The 19,657-nt window shown below is 33.9% G+C and overlaps 1 protein-coding gene across 1 annotated transcript in view; it reads right to left on the bottom strand.

Annotated features, from left to right (window-relative positions):
- BAZ2B (bromodomain adjacent to zinc finger domain 2B) overlaps positions 1 to 19,657 on the bottom strand; it is a 381,122-nt gene that overhangs the window by 50,587 nt on the left and 310,878 nt on the right. The window contains exons 19-26 of the mRNA XM_082658005.1: positions 18,288 to 18,353; positions 16,848 to 16,892; positions 16,602 to 16,628; positions 15,301 to 15,366; positions 5,121 to 5,261; positions 2,471 to 2,725; positions 1,292 to 1,506; positions 353 to 427 (exon numbers count right to left, since the gene is read on the bottom strand). Coding sequence (XP_082514131.1) covers positions 353 to 427; positions 1,292 to 1,506; positions 2,471 to 2,725; positions 5,121 to 5,261; positions 15,301 to 15,366; positions 16,602 to 16,628; positions 16,848 to 16,892; positions 18,288 to 18,353 — 890 coding nt within the window. The remainder of the gene's footprint in view (positions 1 to 352; positions 428 to 1,291; positions 1,507 to 2,470; positions 2,726 to 5,120; positions 5,262 to 15,300; positions 15,367 to 16,601; positions 16,629 to 16,847; positions 16,893 to 18,287; positions 18,354 to 19,657) is intronic.

The raw sequence follows: 19,657 nt of genomic DNA, 5'->3' as shown, positions 1-19,657 counted from the left end.
TTAAGGAAAAAAGTAGTAGTTCCAAACAGATTCTATTTGTGACAAAAATAACCTGATAGCAACAACAATCTTAGAATATGTGATTGCTTGACTTCTTTGAAAGAAAAAAGATAAACTGACTTTCTTCTAAGTTTGAAGCATATGAGCTCAGTGAATATCATTATATCTTTTGTCTACTGAAAATTCTGGCACTGAGTTCTATTAGTTTCATATCTCATCTTAATTAAGCTTTACCTTTTCTAATTCTTAGACAAAATAAAGTTTAAATTCTACCTTTGCAATCTGTATGTTTTACTCAGAAACTTGCAAAAAAAGGAAAACAGTATATTAGTTTTAATAAAACATGACTTACTTGCGGAGTTTACCTTCTACCACCCATTTATCTCTCCTCAAATTTGACATGTAATCAATGTTCTTGTCGATTTCACTGCCAATGCAAAAGTTTATTAGAAGACATATATTAATCCATTATGCAATACATTAATTTGGTAAGCAAAATGATGCAGTTTTGGGGTAAGTACAAATGATGATTGCCAATGAACAGCAAAAACAAATGAAAAATTATATTAATACATAGCTAAGAGATGCGTAGAAAACTTAGAGATGCCCAGCAATGGTAGAAATGCATGGCTCTGAAATGTTTGCATTGATTATTTTCCTAGAAAGGTAAAGGAATAAAAGTAACATAATTAAAATCTGTAAAATAATGAACAGTAAGAACAAGATGAACATGGAATTTGTTCACCAAATCTTCAAATACTATAGTGGAGGACTTACTTTGACTCTGAAATGAGATTAAGTACTTTTTTTTAAGTGCAAATTAATATACAATAAATAAATAATATTAAGATTGTATCAGCACATGATAAAAAGTAGGTAGATAATTCTACAAATGGCAGCTACTAAGGAAAATCAAGTAGTCATTTATCATCAAAAGATGAAAGAAAAATTCTAGGTTTTTGCAACAGTGCTGGATTCTGGAGCCATAGCAAGAAAAACCTGCTTACACTTCAGTATACAAATAAATAACAAAATTACCAAATAAACAAAACGGGTTACAAAGACTATACACAGTATGATTCAAAATTTCTTTTCCAATAGACTGCAAAGAAATACATTGAAACATTATTAGCAGTAGTCATCTCTGAATGGTGAGATTAGTGTAATTTTAATCTTTTTCTTTGTGGTAGTCTGTAACTTCAAAATTTTCTATAAGCAATTTGTATTACTTTGTGACCAGACAAATTCAAAACAGAAAAGAATCACCAGAAATGTCTGGGCATATGCTTACCTCACCACACTCTTGCTGCACGCCAGTTCATTGATCAGGAAAGCCAGAACTGAGGCTTTCTGTGCTGGAGTGTGAGCCTGAAAAGCTTTGGTCTTCAGGCTTTCAGTAAGCTCAGTTTGTCCACAGTGTGCTTCCATAAAAATTTGCAAAATCTCGGAAACATTGTCTCGATTCACACCAACATTCAGCAAATGTTCTCCAAGAGCTGTTTTGGCCTATAAAAGGTTGGCATTTTTATCAGTATTGACCACAACGACTCATAAGATATAAACAATAAGACTTTTAAATATTGGTATTATATGATTTAGGTATTACTGACAAGGGCTTTATTCACATTTTTGATGAAGTGGCGATAAAACATGACGTTCAACGTCATTTAGTCAACAGATGATAGACAAGTTTTCAAGTACTTGTAATTTTTCTCTTCCTTCTTCAAACCCTTGGTTAAAAAGTTTGGTGGGGGGAAGGGTATGTAAACTTGTGGCTAAAAATGGTCTCACCATACCTTCTTTGACTACAGACACTATCCCAAGCTTTTCCAGGCTCTACCAGTAGTAGTGGGGGAGAGGTTGAAAAGTACTAGCAATGTGTTTTCTTGCTCTATGGTGTCACGGATTTTATTGCCTAGTATGCTGAATGAATAGGGAGATGGAAAAAAAAGTAACAGGTGCATCTGGAAGATTCTCTCTACATTACCTAGAGCAAAGCTGACTGAAATGTGTATCTTAATTGGAATTAAGATAAATTTGAATTATTGAGTATCCACTTAGCAGTACAGTATCTTAACATGCTGGTCTGTAGGGGCCTTGATTAGCCTCGGTTATTCATAGTGTTTCAGAGAGAACACAGTATAATTTCAGAAGGCACACATAAGTTAATTGCTTTATGAATTAAGAATTCTCTGTTTTGCTGAATATCACTTAGGTATTTCCTTAAATCAGATTGCTTTTTACCAAAAGCTAGAGGGAAAGAAAGTAATCTGGTAATGATTTACATTCCTTAGGCTTTGTGAACCAGGTTTTTCTAAGTTTGCACCAGTTGTACCAATCTACCTTTAACTTTGTACGAAGTTATGTAGAAAAAATTGGATGTTTGTACAATCTTCTGCTAATACACTAAAGCCAGCTATCAATGCACTGATACTACAAATTAAAAAAATTATATTTTGGGTTTTTTTACCTTGTATCCTGTAATTAGACCGGGATCACATACAGCAGCTGAGAGGAGCCTCACAAGCAAGTCTTGTACTTCACCCATGCTGTCTCCTATATTTAGCAATCCCTCTTGAAGAACACTCAGGTTTGGAACATCAATATTCACATCGAAGCCCAAAACTTTACCAAAGTTTCGTAAGAACTGCACCACCATCAGACAGTCTGAAAATGTACTTCCAGAGAGAACAAGTCCTGGAATACGAGGCAACTCTGGCAAAGGCTGAAAATAAAAGAAAAGAGAGAAAAAGTAGTTCAAAAAGCCATGATTTTATAGCTCCTGAAGTAAAGTAAGTTGCTATTTTTCTCTTGCGTTATACCAGTGGTCTTCCCGCTGGACTGTAAATTCCCTGGGGGCATTTCTATAACCCCATGGTACTAAGCATAGAATCCTGAACACAAGTAACCACTAATAAATTTTGGTTGAACTCCACATGAACTTAGATCTCTGCAAAAGAGAACACTAATTTTAACTTAGGTATTGATAAAACACACGTTATACAACTGGACCAAAAATCAGGTAACATAAGAAATAAACATCTCAAAAGTACTTTATCATGGACATACTTAGTAGGGCATATGCAATAGTTTCTTCTACTGATGTAGATTGATTTATAATTCACACTTTTTTGGGAGCTCAGAAGTTAACAGTGTGCATCTGTGTGCCGTATGGTTGGAGAGAGTACCATCTTTAGTTAATGACTGCAGATAAATTACTAGGTCCACATGACCAGAACCCATGACCCTATCAAGAACCCAGTAATACTGCAACTATCAGTCTTTAGGTTTCCCGTATATTAGCGAAACATTGAATTTCAGTGTTAAAATTAGAGAGCTCTCTTGCTATTTCTCAAATATGCTCACATATTAACATTTTAATGACTAACTGTATTATCAGTTGTTATGGACATTTTAGAAGTTAGATAAATAAGTAACCTAAATTAAAAACATTTTTGTCCATGAATGGGATTCAATGATAGTACTTTCAATTCTGATTGAGAAAAATGTGGCTTGTAAATATTTCTATTTATCTAAATTTGCCCTTGTTCAAAAACGTTTCCTCCACTCTGTGCTTGCTGAAATAACTAACCAAAGACTTTTTCTACTAATAGTGTGTGGAAACACAGAACTAGGGACAGTTGCTGATATCATACAAATCTTTTGTTACATATGAAAACCATTTAATTCTGAGTTTTCTTTTTTCCTGAATCAGATCAGACATACACATTTCCATATGATTCTAAAAATTTATATAACAAAGCTAACGACAGTAAGGCTTAAAATGGACTTATAAATATTTGATATAGTGCATATGGATTTAAATGAAAACAAAAGATCACTTAGGACAATTTAGGATTAAAAAAAGATCATTTAGGATTAGCAAGAAAATAAAGCTCACTTAGGATTAAAAAAATTGCTCACCAGGAGCTTATTAAACGTGTTGACTAACCACTATACCCATTCTGTGCTTAGGAAATTTTAAACATCCAATTGACTAAAACTAGAATGCATACTTTCACTTTTATTTAGAAGCATTTATGCTAGGTAAATAAATAGAATATTAGTATCATTAAATTTTCCACTTGGGTACTAAAGTTTGCTTTAAGCACTTTAGAAAAGAGCTTGCATAATCAAGAGACAAGCACTATCTGTATATCATATGGCATGTAAGTAAATATAGATGCTATTGACCAAGTATAATATTCTATTACTGAGACAGTATTATAGATATGATATGCATTATTGTATAATTTTCTAGGAATACTATCTTCTTAACTATAGCCAAACATAATTGATTTCTATTCATAAGTATGTGAAATCATGCCAGTTATCACGGTGATTTTGCTCTTTCCAAGTTGCTAGCAATATTATAGCAATATTAGCAATATTATAAATCTGTGAAGCATGATGGAAGAGAAAACACACATGAGGTACTTTGCTTGGATACATTTCTTGGCTTTCAGGATCATAAACAGTATGGGCTCTGGAGTTTAAAAAACTGGGGACTGCATCCAAGTTGCCACTTATGAGCTGTATAATGTTGAGCAAGTTCCTTAACCTCTCTGTGTCTCAAGTTTTCTCATCTGTAAATGGGCATAAATACCAGTCCTATAGGATTGTGGTGAGGATTAAATGAGAAAATTCATTTAAAGCACTTAGCATAGGGTCTGGCATGTACTAAACATACTCAATAGTTAGCTACCATCACTAAAGCATTGAAGGAGGTTATAGATTATAAATCCTAATTTATTTAAACATCCATGGAGGCAGGGGGGAGGAGTTAGATCTTTCTGTAACTAAATGCCTGGGAAGGACCAAATGAAACACAGAAATCCTATCTATTTCTATAATTCATTTTTATAGATTTCTGTAGTATTTCTACTTAAATTAAAAAGGTTTGCAGTGCTCCGTTTGTATATTAAGAACTGCCATTATCAGCACAGGGCTCTAGAGAGGTTTACTCGTGGCCATCCAGGAGGGACAGATTGACCTAGACTTGGAAATCCACTGCTCCAGCTAAAAACACAAGGCTTTCATAATGGCAGCTCTGGCAAAGGAATCAGGTGAGAACACAAAAAATTAAATTTATTAATGAAATGGTTTACTTGATAAATTACCTTTTGGTCTGCTAAGCACATGTCTTCATTAGGCTTCTTTAGTTCCTTTGCCATTTCTAATTCTAATCTTCGTTGCTCTAGTTTACGTTCTTTATTTAATCTTTTCTCATCACGTTTTTCTTGCTTTAACCGTTCTTTTTCCTTAAAAAGAAAACCATGTCCACATATTCTGTTTAATCATTATACGTGTTTAAAAAACCTCCAGTTAAAATTTAAAAAGTAATCAAAGTGTTATCTCCATGAAAAAAATTCTCTTAGGATGTTTAGGAATAGACTTGGAATTACATAGAAACAATGACATATTTTGCTTTTCAGCGTTTTCACCTTTTGAGTTTCAAAATCATCTTATGACTGTATGTATATATACATACATATACAAAATATCAATATTAGTTTCAACCCAGATTATTTCATTATCAAAATTTATTCAATCCTTTCCCAGGTTATAATGAGAATAAAATAGTTATTAATAAAGGCAGGTATATAAAATGCACATGGGCAAGTAAGTATTAATAAAAAAAAGTTAACTAGTATGAACAAAAATTTTTGTGTAGCTCAAGGAAGCAAGAAAAGATTTACAGCATGAAAATGGAAGCAACATGTTTGAATCTGCAAACGCAGTTCTTTCAAAGTGAATTAGCTAGTCTTAAGACGTGCACCTATGATGAAATAAAAATATTATTTACCACTCTAAACAACATTTAAAATAATGTAAAATGGGTTTTGAAGGCAATTCCAAAGGCTTTAAAATTATTTTGGGTAATGGCAACAATATGGAAATAATCATCCTGTTTCCCTGTTGTAGAGTATGGCATTCTTTTGGAAGAAGTGACTTTCTATAATAATACTGGTGTCATTACTTTATCGTCACACATCAAATACAATTCTCTTTTTAAACTGAAGTATAACTGACTTACAATATTATATTGGTTTTAGGTGTACAACACAGTGATTCGATATTTTTATACATTCTGAAATGATCACCATAATCAAGTCTAGTTACCATACAAAGTTATTACAACATTAATGACTATATTCCTTATGCTGTACATTACATCCCCATGGCTTATTTATTTTATAACTGGACATCTTAATTCCTTCACCTATTTCATCCATTCCCCGTAATCCCCCTCCCCTCTGGCAACCACTAGTTTGTTCTCTGTATCTACGAGCTTGTTTCTGTTTTATGTTTGTTTTGCTTTCTAGGTTCTACATATAAGTGAAATCATATGGTGTTTGTCTTTGTCTGACTTATTTCACTTAAGACAATACCCTCCAGGTGCATCCATGCTATCGCAAATGGTAAGATTTCATGCTTTTTTATGGCTGAGTAATATGCCATTGTATATATACATATATATATCATCTTCTTTATCTATTCATCTATTGATGAACACAGAGGTTGCTTCCATGTCTTGGTGATTGTAAATAGTGAGGCAGTGAACATGGGGGTGCATGTATCTTTTCGAGTTCGTGTTTCCATTTTCGTTGGATAAATACCTAGGAGTGGGATTGCTGAATCATGTGGTAGTTCTATTTTTAAGTTTTTGAGAAACCTCCATATTGTTATCTATAGTGGCTGCACGAGTTTACATTCCCACCAACAGTGGACAAACATCCCCTTTTCTCCACATCCTTGCCAACACTTGTTACTTCTTGTCTTTTTGATAAAAGGCATTTTGACAGGTGTGAGGTTATATCTCATTGTCCTCTGCCCACAATCCAATCAAATACAACTCTTATTTATTAGAGGAGAAATAATGGTAGACTCAACAGGCAATTCTAAACTATTACCACATACGTCTTTCAATTTTCTTTATTTTTGCCAAAATAAAGTCCAAATCCTTACTTTTGAATTCAGGACTCTCTTCTTTTCCAACCTTATCTCCCACTGTTATAGTCTATGTAAATTTAGTCAAACTATTTGCTATTCCTGATAAACATCTATTGTTTCCTTACCTCCTTATATTGGTGTACTCCAGTTAGGAAGGTCATTATTCCCATCTTGCATACAAATCCTAATTAAAAACCTCCACCTCCTTCCTATTCCTAATTTCTCTTAATTGTCTTACCTAATTATAGCTCTAACCTATAATTTTAACCTAGCACTATTGCTTCCTCTAGTATATTAGCATTTTTGCCCATATCTTAACCATTTCCATTTCAATTATCACTGGTAAGACAGCACGCTGACTGCTGCGGCAGAGCATGCCAAGGGGGAGACAGAGAGGAGTGGAGAAGTAATACATTCCCAGCCAAGAGCTGAGAAAGCACGATTCTTGGATATTATTTTTACCTAGTGATATGCAGTATCTTTCAAATTAAAAAAGCATGTCCATAATATGGAATAGAATGTAAAAGTGACATCTATACCTTAGGATGAAATGGAGGTTTGCAAGAAATCTTAGAAATTCATAGGACCTTTATTAATTACTTAAAGACAAGCATCTACTCCCTCAGTGGGATACTTTAAGGGAAACATGGAGTCTCTAAATTTAATGCATTTATTCACTACTTTATTTAGTGACTTCTACTGAATTGTATAGGACTAATACAAATCCTGCGGTTTTGGTATAAAATGACTCTCAAAGAACCAGAGCTTCTAGGATCCCCTCAACAATAAACTAATATTTAAAATGGCATATAAAGACAGTCACAATCTAGCCCCACACAAGTTCTGGTCTCCTATCTCATGATTCTCAGTGAATCTCCCAAACTCTAGGCACATTTTGTGATACAACTGTGTTGAGCAAACAGTGTAACCAGTTTGAGGCACTGCTTGGATGATAATGATAATGATCATGAGGGGCGGAGGGGGGGGAGGGGGGAGGAGGAGGAGAAGCAGCAAAGCCAAGAGAGGTATATGCACAAGGTTAAAATTGACTAACCCCTCTTTGTACCTTCCTCCCAAGATCCCAGAGGTCCTGTTTAGTTGCAACATTGTATTTATGTACCTGTCATCCCCTCTTGACAGGAATGCATAGCCCTTCTTACTTCACACAAAAATAAAGCCTATGTTTTAATTTTTCCCACAGCTAGTTCAGGAGTTTTAATATTTCCCTTTTTTGAGCTTCCACATAACTTATTACAGCATTTATTGCACTGAGTGACAATTATTTGTTTAAAGTTGATCTTTCGCACTGTAGTGTGAACTTCTAGAGATCAGAGGAACCAACTTCTGCACCTCTTTGTGGACCTATTCAATTCCCAGCAGTATAATTTGCCAGAAGCCCTCAGGAGAGTTTTTAATATTATCTTTGTCTCTGACAACTCAAGCCTGTATCAGTGCAATTTTCCTCTCGCACTGGTCTAAATATTGTTCTTATTTCCAACTATAATAGTTATCATATGTCTCTAATGGACATATACAGTGTGCATTAGCATATAAAAATTATTTAAGCATTGATTAATTTGCTGAATGATTAAATTTACAAATGCCACATTGTTTAAATTTCAGGGCAATAACTTACAGTGTCTACAAATGACTACGAAATATAGCTCTTAACTATATTTTAGATTGACTATAAACAATTACAAGCAAATTAGAATGCCTCCTTCCAATTTTTTGGGGCCTTTATTCCCAACTTTCCCCGTCCTTACGCAGTTTTCTAGATGTAAAAATTTATGAAATAAATGTAGATTCTTGGTATATATGTCATTTACAATAAAATATCTTTTTATCATCTTAATTATAGTAATGAAATTTTCTGTATCAAAATATTACTAATATCCTAATTAAGAAGTTATTTAAATTTCATTCGAAGTTGCAACACTTTTCAATAGCAAAAGTGTTAAATTTAGATTACACTAAATAGCCTAAGATACATAGGGTGAAAATTTTAAATGCATAAAAGGATTATTTTAGGGACTCTAAACGCATAACTGAAAGTATTTCTAGAACTCTATAGCAAAATAACAAAGGTATGAAATGAATTTATTCTATTTTAGAATCATAGAAGTTTAAAAACTAAGCAATGAGTGTGGTAGGAGGATCTGTTATTATAAAGTTTTACAACTTATCAAATTGCCAAACAGGCCATTTTTAAGAGGCCATGTTGCAAAGATGCCTATGTTTCCTGTATTTTATGATTCTACTGGGTCTCTTAGGTGTTTGCTCTGGGCATAATTAGGAGATTACATTTCTTTTCACAGCAACTGTACTTAAATTTCAAAGACATAAATATTCTTTAAGAGACACAGATTTACCTCAGGGTGCAAGAAGAATAAAGTGTAAATAAGATTAATAACATAAGCCATTTATAGAAGACAGATATAAAGAATAAAAGTGATACTATTTTACGTCACATATTGAGCGTGAGTAGAAAAATCAGGGTAATTTTTTTAAAGGACCTATTTTTACATTTAAAATGTAATAATAAATTAAGTTTAAACAAATGAAAAAATTATGAATCCATGATAAAAGAAATCCTTATATTTTAAATTTTTAATAAAATTATATATTATTTATATTATATTTCATTGTATTTTACAGGTATAAATATAAAATACTATTTAAAAAGAGTAAAAATTTCCAGTTATCACATTTTCATAAAATCCACCAAAGTATTACACAAAAGTCTGTACTTACTTTAGATTAACTATCACCAAATATTCTTAGAGTAGCTACTACTATACAAATGTCTCCTAAATTAAAATCAAAATTGTTAATTCTTGAGTCAGATAAGTAGAGATTTTAATACATCTAAATTACATTGATAATAATTCGTTCCAAAATTGTGCATGTATCTTTTAAATGTGTATGACATTTAACATTTTACTGAATAGTTAATATAAAATCATTTTACATGGGGTTTTTTTTGTGCTTTTTTTTGCGGTACGCGGGCGTCTCACTGCTGTGGCCTGTCCCGTTGCGGAGCCCAGGCTCCGGACGCACAGGCTCAGCGGCCATGGCTCACGGGCCCAGCCGCTCCGCAGCATGTGGGATCTTCCCGGACCGGGGCACGAACCCGTGTCCCCCGCATCGGCAGGCGGACTCTCAACCACTGGGCCACCAGGGAAGCCCTTACATGTTTTTAAAGACAATTTAATTTTAAAATTGAAATTAAGTACATTATATAAAGTACAATACACAAGTATGTCATATAAGTACATTTATTATATCTTCAACTGAAAAATGGGTTTGTTTAAACAAAACTGTCTACATGAGCAATTCTTTTTATTTTTCACTAAGTAATGATTAGTATAAATATAGGATTATAAAATATTCTCATGACTTGAATCATTGAATGGGTTATACATTTTTTATGCTTGCAAATTATTAGATGATTTCTGAAACCTGAACTACTCTCTTCTATTTTATGGTTTTGTCTCCTAAAGTGCTGACATAGTCATTCTGTAATAGACGCATGTTTAACAACCTTTTGTTGTTTATTGATCCTTGGGGAAACACATACACAAAAGACTCTGTTACGGGTACGACGGTTGATTATTCAGATAATATGAGTAAAATGTTTATAAATTTGTGACTGACACAGTTTGAAGTTTTTATAAATGAAACAGGAGATTTTGAGCTACTTTGTCACACTGCTTAAACCAACCTAAGTTTCCAGTGATTAGTAATAATGAAAGCACAAATATATTAAGACTTGAATTATACTAGGACATAAGCCTTTTTTATTCATGAGGCTAAAGATTATCCTTCCTTACATTATATAATAAAAATATTTATGAACTATGATGATACACTAAAATTAATATAATAATAAGTAAGGTAATTTATATGTCTGAATATTCTTATTAATTATAGATTTATATAAAGGAAAAACTATAGAAATTAGATTCCTAAGTTAGGGAACCAATATAAATTTGGGATGTTTTTAGTGAAAAATAAGTTAACACTAAATCAAAAAGTAAGATCAGGGCTTCCCTGGTGGCGCAGTGGTTGAGAGTCCGCCTGCCGATGCAGGGGACGCGGGGTTCGTGCCCCGGTCCGGGAAGATCCCACATGCCCGGGAAGATCCCACATGCCGCGGAGCGGCTGGGCCCGTGAGCCATGGCTGCTGAGGCTGCGCGTCCGGAGCCTGTGCTCCGCAACAGGAGAGGCCACAGCAGTGGGAGGCCCGCGTACCGCAAAAAAAAAAAAAAAAAAAAAAAAAAAAGTAAGATCAGTGTAGTGTACACAAAGAAACATAAAAATGGTGTTTGTGTTACCTTTTTGATGACTATGGGAGTTTCTTGGAATAAATTCAGATGTTATAAGAGATTTTTAATTAACAAGGTGAAAGCAATTAATTTTTTAACCTCATAATTCTATAAACATTACCCATAACATCAGCATTTTTGTTTATCTTATTTTTTTCTTCACAACTTAATAATTAAATGTCTAAAGGTATTAAAGTTTAGAATCAAGGGTTACACATAGGCTATTTTAGAATTTTGAGTTGGCCCTGCCTAAGTATCATATGGCTTTAACTTTACAATAAAGTTTGTTCTTTTAACAGTTAATAACAGAAAAAACTGCAGTTGAGCTGTTAGGAGGTAATAAGAGGCAGAATATGAAGCCAAGATGTGCCCATTACTGGCATTACTCTAGTTACATCTCATGCACATTAATAATGAAGAAATGAACAAATAGACATAGGAAGGGTTTGTTAATATTCACGGAGGTGTAAGTTTATGTAAAAGATATGGTGAAAGTTTGGATTATCAGTAAAAATATATGCCTAGTCACTGCTTAACTGTTTATACTGTAAAGATTTCTCTCTCTGATATGATAAAAAGCGTCTTTAATTTTTTTGCTTTTCCTGCAGCATCTAATTTAATGCTGTGTACACAACAGTCTTTTAAGAAATGTAAAAACATACTTAGTTGATTACTAAGATCTATAGGTATCATTCAACAGAGGAACACAATTTAAGATCTGAATAACTGGGGACTTCCCTGGTGGTCCAGTGGTTAAGAAGACTACACAGCTCCCAATGCAGGGGTCGCGGTTTGAACCCTGGTCGGAGGGAACTAGGATCCTGCATACCGCACGGTGTGGCCAAAAAAAAAAAAATCTGAATAACTGGTAAAATTCTCTAGTCCTATAGTTATCAGAGGATAAAAACATTTTGAGAATTCAGCTTTACCTATGGGATTCTCTCAAACATCCTGATAAAGGATTATTTGTAACATATGTTGTTGTATTGTTATTTTAAATAATAATTCCTAAGTGTTTAAAAAAAGAAAACCACCTAGAATAAAGTAAAATGACTTTATTATTATTATATAAAGAAAATTATATAGACAGAAAACATATCATGTACTCTGTTCTGGGAAGGCCTCTTTGATAAGTTAATATTTGACCTATGACTGAACAATAGACAAGAACCACTTGAATATTCAGTGGAAGAACAGCAACAGTAAAGACCCTTTGTTTAGAAATAATAAAAAGACAAAAATGACTGGAACATAGTACATAAGGTACAAATTGTATGAGGTAAAGTTGGAGAGGTTGGCAGAGGTCAGAGCATGTGGGTCTGATATGTCACTGGTGAGGAATTTGGACTTTATTACTATTGTAATGAGAAGCCACTGGATAGTGTTTATCCAGATATAATCTGGTTTCTTTTTTGAATAGATCACTCCGGCTACTCTGTGGAGAATGCATAGGGAGTGTGCTGAGGAAAGCAAGAATGAAAGCAGGGAAAACAGGTTCTTTAAGTTATTATGCTTTAAGCTGTTACTTTATGTATACATGCATGCACACGTGCGTACACACATATATTTTTGGTTTGATATTTTGGCAGTTTTCTTGCATTTCTTTTCTAATTACTCATGCTTGATACGGGCAGCCCTATCACGAACTTGCATTGCTCCAATGTAGGTGGGTTAATTTTCCTTTAGTTTCTTCTCACTTTATCTGATAATTGTTTTTATATTTCAAAGTACTTCAAATTGAAGAGTATTTTGTATGCTATTCATGTTCCTTTTTTTCTGAGGATGAAGGTAGCTAGAAGAGGGAGAGCTGTACCCGGTTTCTCATATCCCTTTCCGAGTTTTATTGGAAGCAGTGTACCTGATTTCACTCTATCTAGTCAAGGGTATATCCTTTTCCCATGAAAGATGCTCTTGGGTCTTGAGAGATTCTTAGAAGATTTCATTTGAATTATCTTCATTTATCCCATGGTTGCTACCTTCCACTCAATGCAGATCTTACTCACCTCTCTTCAGCAGCTTTTCTTACTCTCCTCCCAGGCCACAGAGCAAATATAAAAAAACCAGTGAGAGAGGTCATGACTTTTGGGCCTTTTGGGTACCTCTTAACCTGAGCATCCACTCCCTCGGATGATCTTATCCTTACTATTCTCTTGGGTGTCCCCTTCTACCAAATCCTAGTACGTCTGGAGATAATGCTCTTGGTTATTTTCATTATTCTGCCTTTCTTTAGCTTTCCTCTCCAAGAGGAAAAATCAGAATAACAAGCCCTGGTTCTTCTTGGTCCTTCTGGTAAGAGGAATACCTGGCAGGGAAGAACTTGACTCTTGAGGGATATTCCAGGTCTTTTCCCTGAGTTATTCCCTCAGTTCCCATCTCTCCAGATAGGAGAAAATTAGGTCGAGCTTTTAGAATTTTAATTAATCCCCTTCCCTACTCTTCCCGCCACTGCATTCAGAAGGGAACAGAGTTCGCAGCCATGCCCAATCCTGGAATCTGTCACCTCTCTCTCTTTCCCTGCCTGTCATTTTTCAGAGATTGTGTTTATAAATCCATGTGTAGATTCCCTTGTTGTGTTAGGTGTAGAGGGTGTCAGTGGCCCTGGATAATTAACAAGTAAGGAAAAAAACACCTACATAGTAATAAATAACTTACTGTGATAAGTAAGTAGGCACTATGTGGTGCCAGGCACCGTTCCAAGAACTTTACACATACGCTCATATAGACACACACCCATTTAATCATAACTACAAACCCTATGAAATAGGAATTAGTATCATCTCCATTTTACAGATGAAAAACCTGAATCGCAGAGAGGTTAAATAACTTGCCCAAGGTCATATAGCTGGAATGTATGAAATTAGAATTCAAATCCTGATCATTTGGTTACAATGTCCAGGTTCCTAAACAATACACATACTGTGCCTTCATATCAGAAATCTGTAATGAGAGTTTAAGCCACAGCTGAGGCTAAAAAACTGAAATATAGGGCACTCAACTTCTAGACCAAATAGTCTCATTTTCATTAATTATTATTTATTAAATGCTTATCCCACTTGATAATCTTATAATCCTACCAGAATCATTTTCTCAATTTTAAAGAAGAAATAACCTGACGAGCTTAAAGCAAGTTGGTTTAGAGCCAGCATAGGTATCTGAGTCTCTGAAACTCCAAAGCCCTGGTTATAATGGCCATACCTCTATTCAACTGCTTTAATTCAGAATGCATTCCTTTGTAACATTTTTTAACCTTTAAGTGATTTCTATTAACATCCATATAAGTTCATTTTGACTTATTGCAATAATTTTCTTATTCTGAAGTATATGGTAAAAGTCTATTTCAAAGATAGTACTTAGGCCTAATTTTACACATAGAATGCTAAAGAGTAATTCTGAGGGCAGAAGTCCATGGCTGAACTGACTGATGTTTGAATTAGGACACATAGGATTTGTCTAGGCATGCCTGTAATTTTGTGAAACTCTAGTCACAGTAAGAAGAATTCATTTTATCCAAATGAATGCCATTCACTATATTTTAAAAAGGTAATTAAAATCTCAGCCAAGGGGCTTCCCTGGTGGCGCAGTGGTTGAGAGTCCGCCTGCCGGTGCGAGGGACGCGCATTCGTGCCCCTGTCCGGGAAGATCCCACATGCCGCAGAGCAGCTGGGCCCGTGAGCCATGGCCGCTGAGCCTGCGCGTCCGGAGCCTGTGCTCCGCAGCGGGAGAGGCCACAACAGTGAGAGGCCCGTGTACCGCAAAAATAAAAAAAAAATAATAAAAAAAATAATAAAAATAAAAAATCTCAGCCAAGAAAATTAACTCATACATTGGAATCCATCCTATGGATTCTTTTATGTTCTAACACTCGGTTACTATCTCTAACCTTTGGTTTGCTTATGTATGAGAGTCGGTAAATCATGACAATCCCTACTCCAAAAAATCTATACTTAGAAGAGCCAATGTTTTAAGAAAAAATATTAATTTATGACAAGATAATATTTTTCCAGAAACATACACTTACTTCTGCTTTTTTACGTGCTTCCATAGCTTTCATAAGCATCATATGTTGTCTCCTTCTCTCTCGTTCCTATTAGGCCAGATAAAATTAGGAATATAACTCAACCATAGTTAATAGTTTGATTTTCAAATGGAAAAACAAAACAAAACAGAACAAAAAAACTCGGTATAGCATGTTTAGCATTTATAGACAAGTCACAGTAAATACTAAATATAAGACAAGAATGGCCAGTCTGTGCATGTTTTAGTTCAGGTTTAGAAAGCAAATACAAGAACAATCAAAAGCAAAAAGGTAAAGCAATGAACATGGAGACAGTGTAAACAGAAGCATACAAGGTTTACTTATGGTCAGTTGTGATGCTCCTTCAAAAGCTGGCAGAACAAAAAGCATAATGGTTGGCTGGAACAGGTCAGTTACCTTACATCTGCTATTAGAAAAACCACAAATATGTACTACAGCCAATTAAACCAAAGGTTGTGCTGTTCTTAAATTTTTAGATCAGGTAGAAATTGATTTATATTCACTTTCACTTCATGGTTTTAGAATTAGTTATTTTTATTTCAAGTACACTATCATTTTGTAAATCCAATAAGCCACCGACAAATTAGAAAGTTTTTTTCAAGCTGTTATAGGCATGATTCATATAACAACATCAATGAAATGGGATATTCCTGTTTACTGATGTCTGCCACTTGATGCACTATTTAAAGCCACAAAAGCTGCACCATGGGCTCGTAAGTGGAATCTAAAAGGCACAGTGTGAAAATAAGGTAAGCATTAGCTTACTTCGATAGTCTCATTTTACTTTAAAATAAAAAAGTCACATAGCTATAGTACTGAATCATTCTTTTTGATTAAATATACGTGGTTCCCCCAAAGGGATATTTCTAAAAATTTCTAAAATTTGTCCATAAAACCAGAATATATTTCATATTCTCTCATCAACCTAACTCAAAATTCCCATTGTATTCAATGGCAGTTTTGCATCTAGAATGATGGGAGAATATGGGTCATAGTCGTATCTAATTGGATAGTGATCCAACTTTCACTGTGACATCAGTAACGTAAACTTTTAGACAGCAGCCTTATATAAGGCCTGCCCAATTCAATTGAAAATCTTGGAAATGTACCATATTTCTTTATAGACAGACAAGCAGATGTATGCAATGCACTGTGCTGTAAAGCCATGCAGCAGTATGTAATATGACAGCAGCCAGTGCTACACTTTATGCATTGCTATGACAACCATATCACAACCAAATCACAATGCGGTGTTAGATGTACAGAAATAAACATACCCATACCATATCTAGTCTATGCCTCTCCAACTCCTGGTAGAAAGAGTTGGCACAACATTATGAAACAGAAATCACAGAGTCATGAAACCAATTTTTAACCCCCCGAAAGACACCAATCCCAAAACCAGGAATTTAAGCAGGAATTATACTGGAACTTTTAAAGAAAATATCTTGAAGATTTTTCCAAAAATAGATTTAAGAAAAATTATAAAATGTACATTTCGACAACTGTATAACTATGTGTCTACAGACCTGATGCTTTAGAAGAACAGCTTGTTGTCTTCTCATTTCTTTTTCCTTAAAAATAAGAAACTTTTAAGATGGATTTTTAGGGAAAATTTAGAACATGCAGCAAGTATTAAAAGTTCCTTTTCTGAGATTCTATAGTCTTCCATTAGGTTGAACCATATGAAACTGCAAACATCCAATAATTTTTTACTTATGTAGTGGCAACTTCATATGGTTCTACCTAATATATAAAAACTGTAGGACAGGAGCAAGGATCCTTATTCAGTAGACATTTAGAGTTAAAATTCAGTGACCTAATAGTAAACACACTTCAATGACCCATTCACTGAACTGACTAGCTAGATAGAGCATACCAGATAAAACTGGCACTAAAAAAAAAGAAAACATAATGAAGCAACCCTCAAATCTAGCTAATTAAAACTCTCTCCACTCTGAATATAAATCCCTAAATACACTCTGGGATTAACAGCATCTATATCATTTCCATCACTGTGTAGGAATGAAAGTGACAAGAGAAAAGGAATCAGCTGGAGATTTTTATGTCCACCTATGATTGAGGGCACCATCCCAAAGGGGTAGGGCTTAATCCAAACAGTTCTGGGAATGTCACCAATTTGAATCTTTTTATAAAGATAAAATACGGATTAATTAATATTAAGGGCAGCCATTTTGAAAAGGAGTAGAAATTTAAAGAACAAAGTAAGAGAGTCTATGTAGAAAAAGGTAACAAACAGTTTCCTGGTTTTATAAGATATAGCTGTAGTGGCTGTTTCTTGAACCAGTAGGACCACATGGCTGCCCAATTTCAGTAAATAACTATCAGAAAAAAATGGAAGGTAGGGGTGTAATGTGTGTCGGGGTGGAGGCTCGTGGGGGAGTGAGGGTCCAACTCTCTTATGTTTCACGCCAGAAAATCAAAACCAAAACATCCCCAAACAACACATCAAGTTACAATATGTAACAATGGCTACTTTTATTATTGGTAAATTATAGCTGATAAAGTTAGGTTTTTGTTTCTGTAGGCTTTTCACTTTTTAATAGTTAAAACAGTTATTAGACATTAACAAAGAGAACGTTATAATCTAAGGAGAGAATCGGATTTGGAACACATTTTGAAACTTAAACATAAATGATACAAAATAGCTCTGGGGAGATCTTATCCATCAAAACTATATACAGGTATTATGCAATAGTTTGCATTTCTGATTTGGTCTGCTATTTAAAGAGCTCAAAGTATCACATATAACCTGTATAACGAAATATAAAAATATACATACAATATACATACAATAAAAACACACACTATACACATGTTTTATCTGTGCTAAACATTTTTTTAGATAGTCATTTTGAGGAGGGCTTTTTTTAATACAATTGATACTGGTATAATATCATACAGTTTTTATTTTTGAAAAATGAAAACTGATTCTCATCTAAACTAACCTTTATTCGTTTCTCGGCCTCCAATAATTTGGCATTTGCTGCTTCTTCCTTCTTTTTCTTTTTTGCCTGTGCATGCAAAACAGGTCTCAAAGTCATGCAACAGCACCACTGCAACTTGAAAGTAATCTATGACTTGAAAATGGAGCTACATGCCTCACAGGTACAAAACAACATGGAACATATATGTAAACAATTACAGATTTTCCCACAGTTAATATTGTACTTAACATACTAATTTCATTTCTAATGTATAGATTAGCATTAAGATATAAAAAATTCTTAAATTCATAAGCGTATGTCAGCTTTTCTTGACTTCTTCAAACTCTATTAAAAGTCTGAAATAATTGAGTGTTTATTATTTTACATTAAAACTTAATCACAGAAAAAATTTTATGTAATTTTTCCTTTTTTTTCTGATTTTTAAAAGTAAAAAATGATCATAAAAAATTTAGAAGATGGGATAGATTTTAACTGATAATAAAAGTTACTTAAATAATAAATCAGTAACACATTTAAAAATGAACATGTCTATTTGGATTTTTTTAATACTTGAAATTTGAGATAAAGTAATCCATTACTCAGCTGATATAAATGAAACACATTAAATCTGATTTTCTCTAGCTGTATATTGTGATTAAATTCAAGGTTTTTTAAAAAGATAGAATGGAAACTTATAATCTTTCATGAAGTACATTTTGAATATCAAGGTCATGATACCAAATCTGAGCGTCATAATGTTAAAGTCATTAATTATCTAGTAGTTTGATAACTATCCAGTAGCTATTGTTAATTTACTTGAAGGTAGGAGTACTTTTGATTTGGATTTTTTAAATTAATTTGAAATGGATAAGGAAACATGTGTATATTTCTAGAAGGAATAATCATGTAACATAGAACACTTCAGCTATTTGACACCCTCAGGGAATAAATCGTTTATACCAAGAGTTTCCTGAATAGCTCGGAGGTTATAGCAATTCTGAACATTAAAAGTTTATTTTCACTATTTTGGATGGAAATAGTTTTGAGATATATACTGCTTAGACACACTACGCTAAATATAATTTGGCTTTTTCTTGATGACTTGGGGCAATTATTCTGAACATCAGTTATTATACTGTACAGTTCCACAGAGTAATGCCTTTCAGCTGCTAAGGTGTTGAAAATTGCTTGCTATTCAACTAAAAGATTACAGACTCTTGGTAGGCTTTTGAATTCCTATACATGCTGGTTGGAGTTTTTCTGTATTTTCCCTTGCTATCTTGTGGCTATTATTTTACTGATTCCAATATATGTCCTCTAGTCCTATTCCATCAGCTTGTGGGGAAGCAGGGTATATTAGAAGCCAAAAAAACAAGCTGATTAAACTGTTT

The sequence above is a fragment of the Grampus griseus genome, assembly GCF_964374135.1.
Source record: "Grampus griseus genome assembly, chromosome: 7".
Classification (NCBI taxonomy): Eukaryota; Metazoa; Chordata; class Mammalia; order Artiodactyla; family Delphinidae; genus Grampus; species Grampus griseus.
The sequence above is the reverse complement of the archived record's forward strand: the minus strand, read 5'-3'. Positions and strand labels throughout refer to the sequence as shown.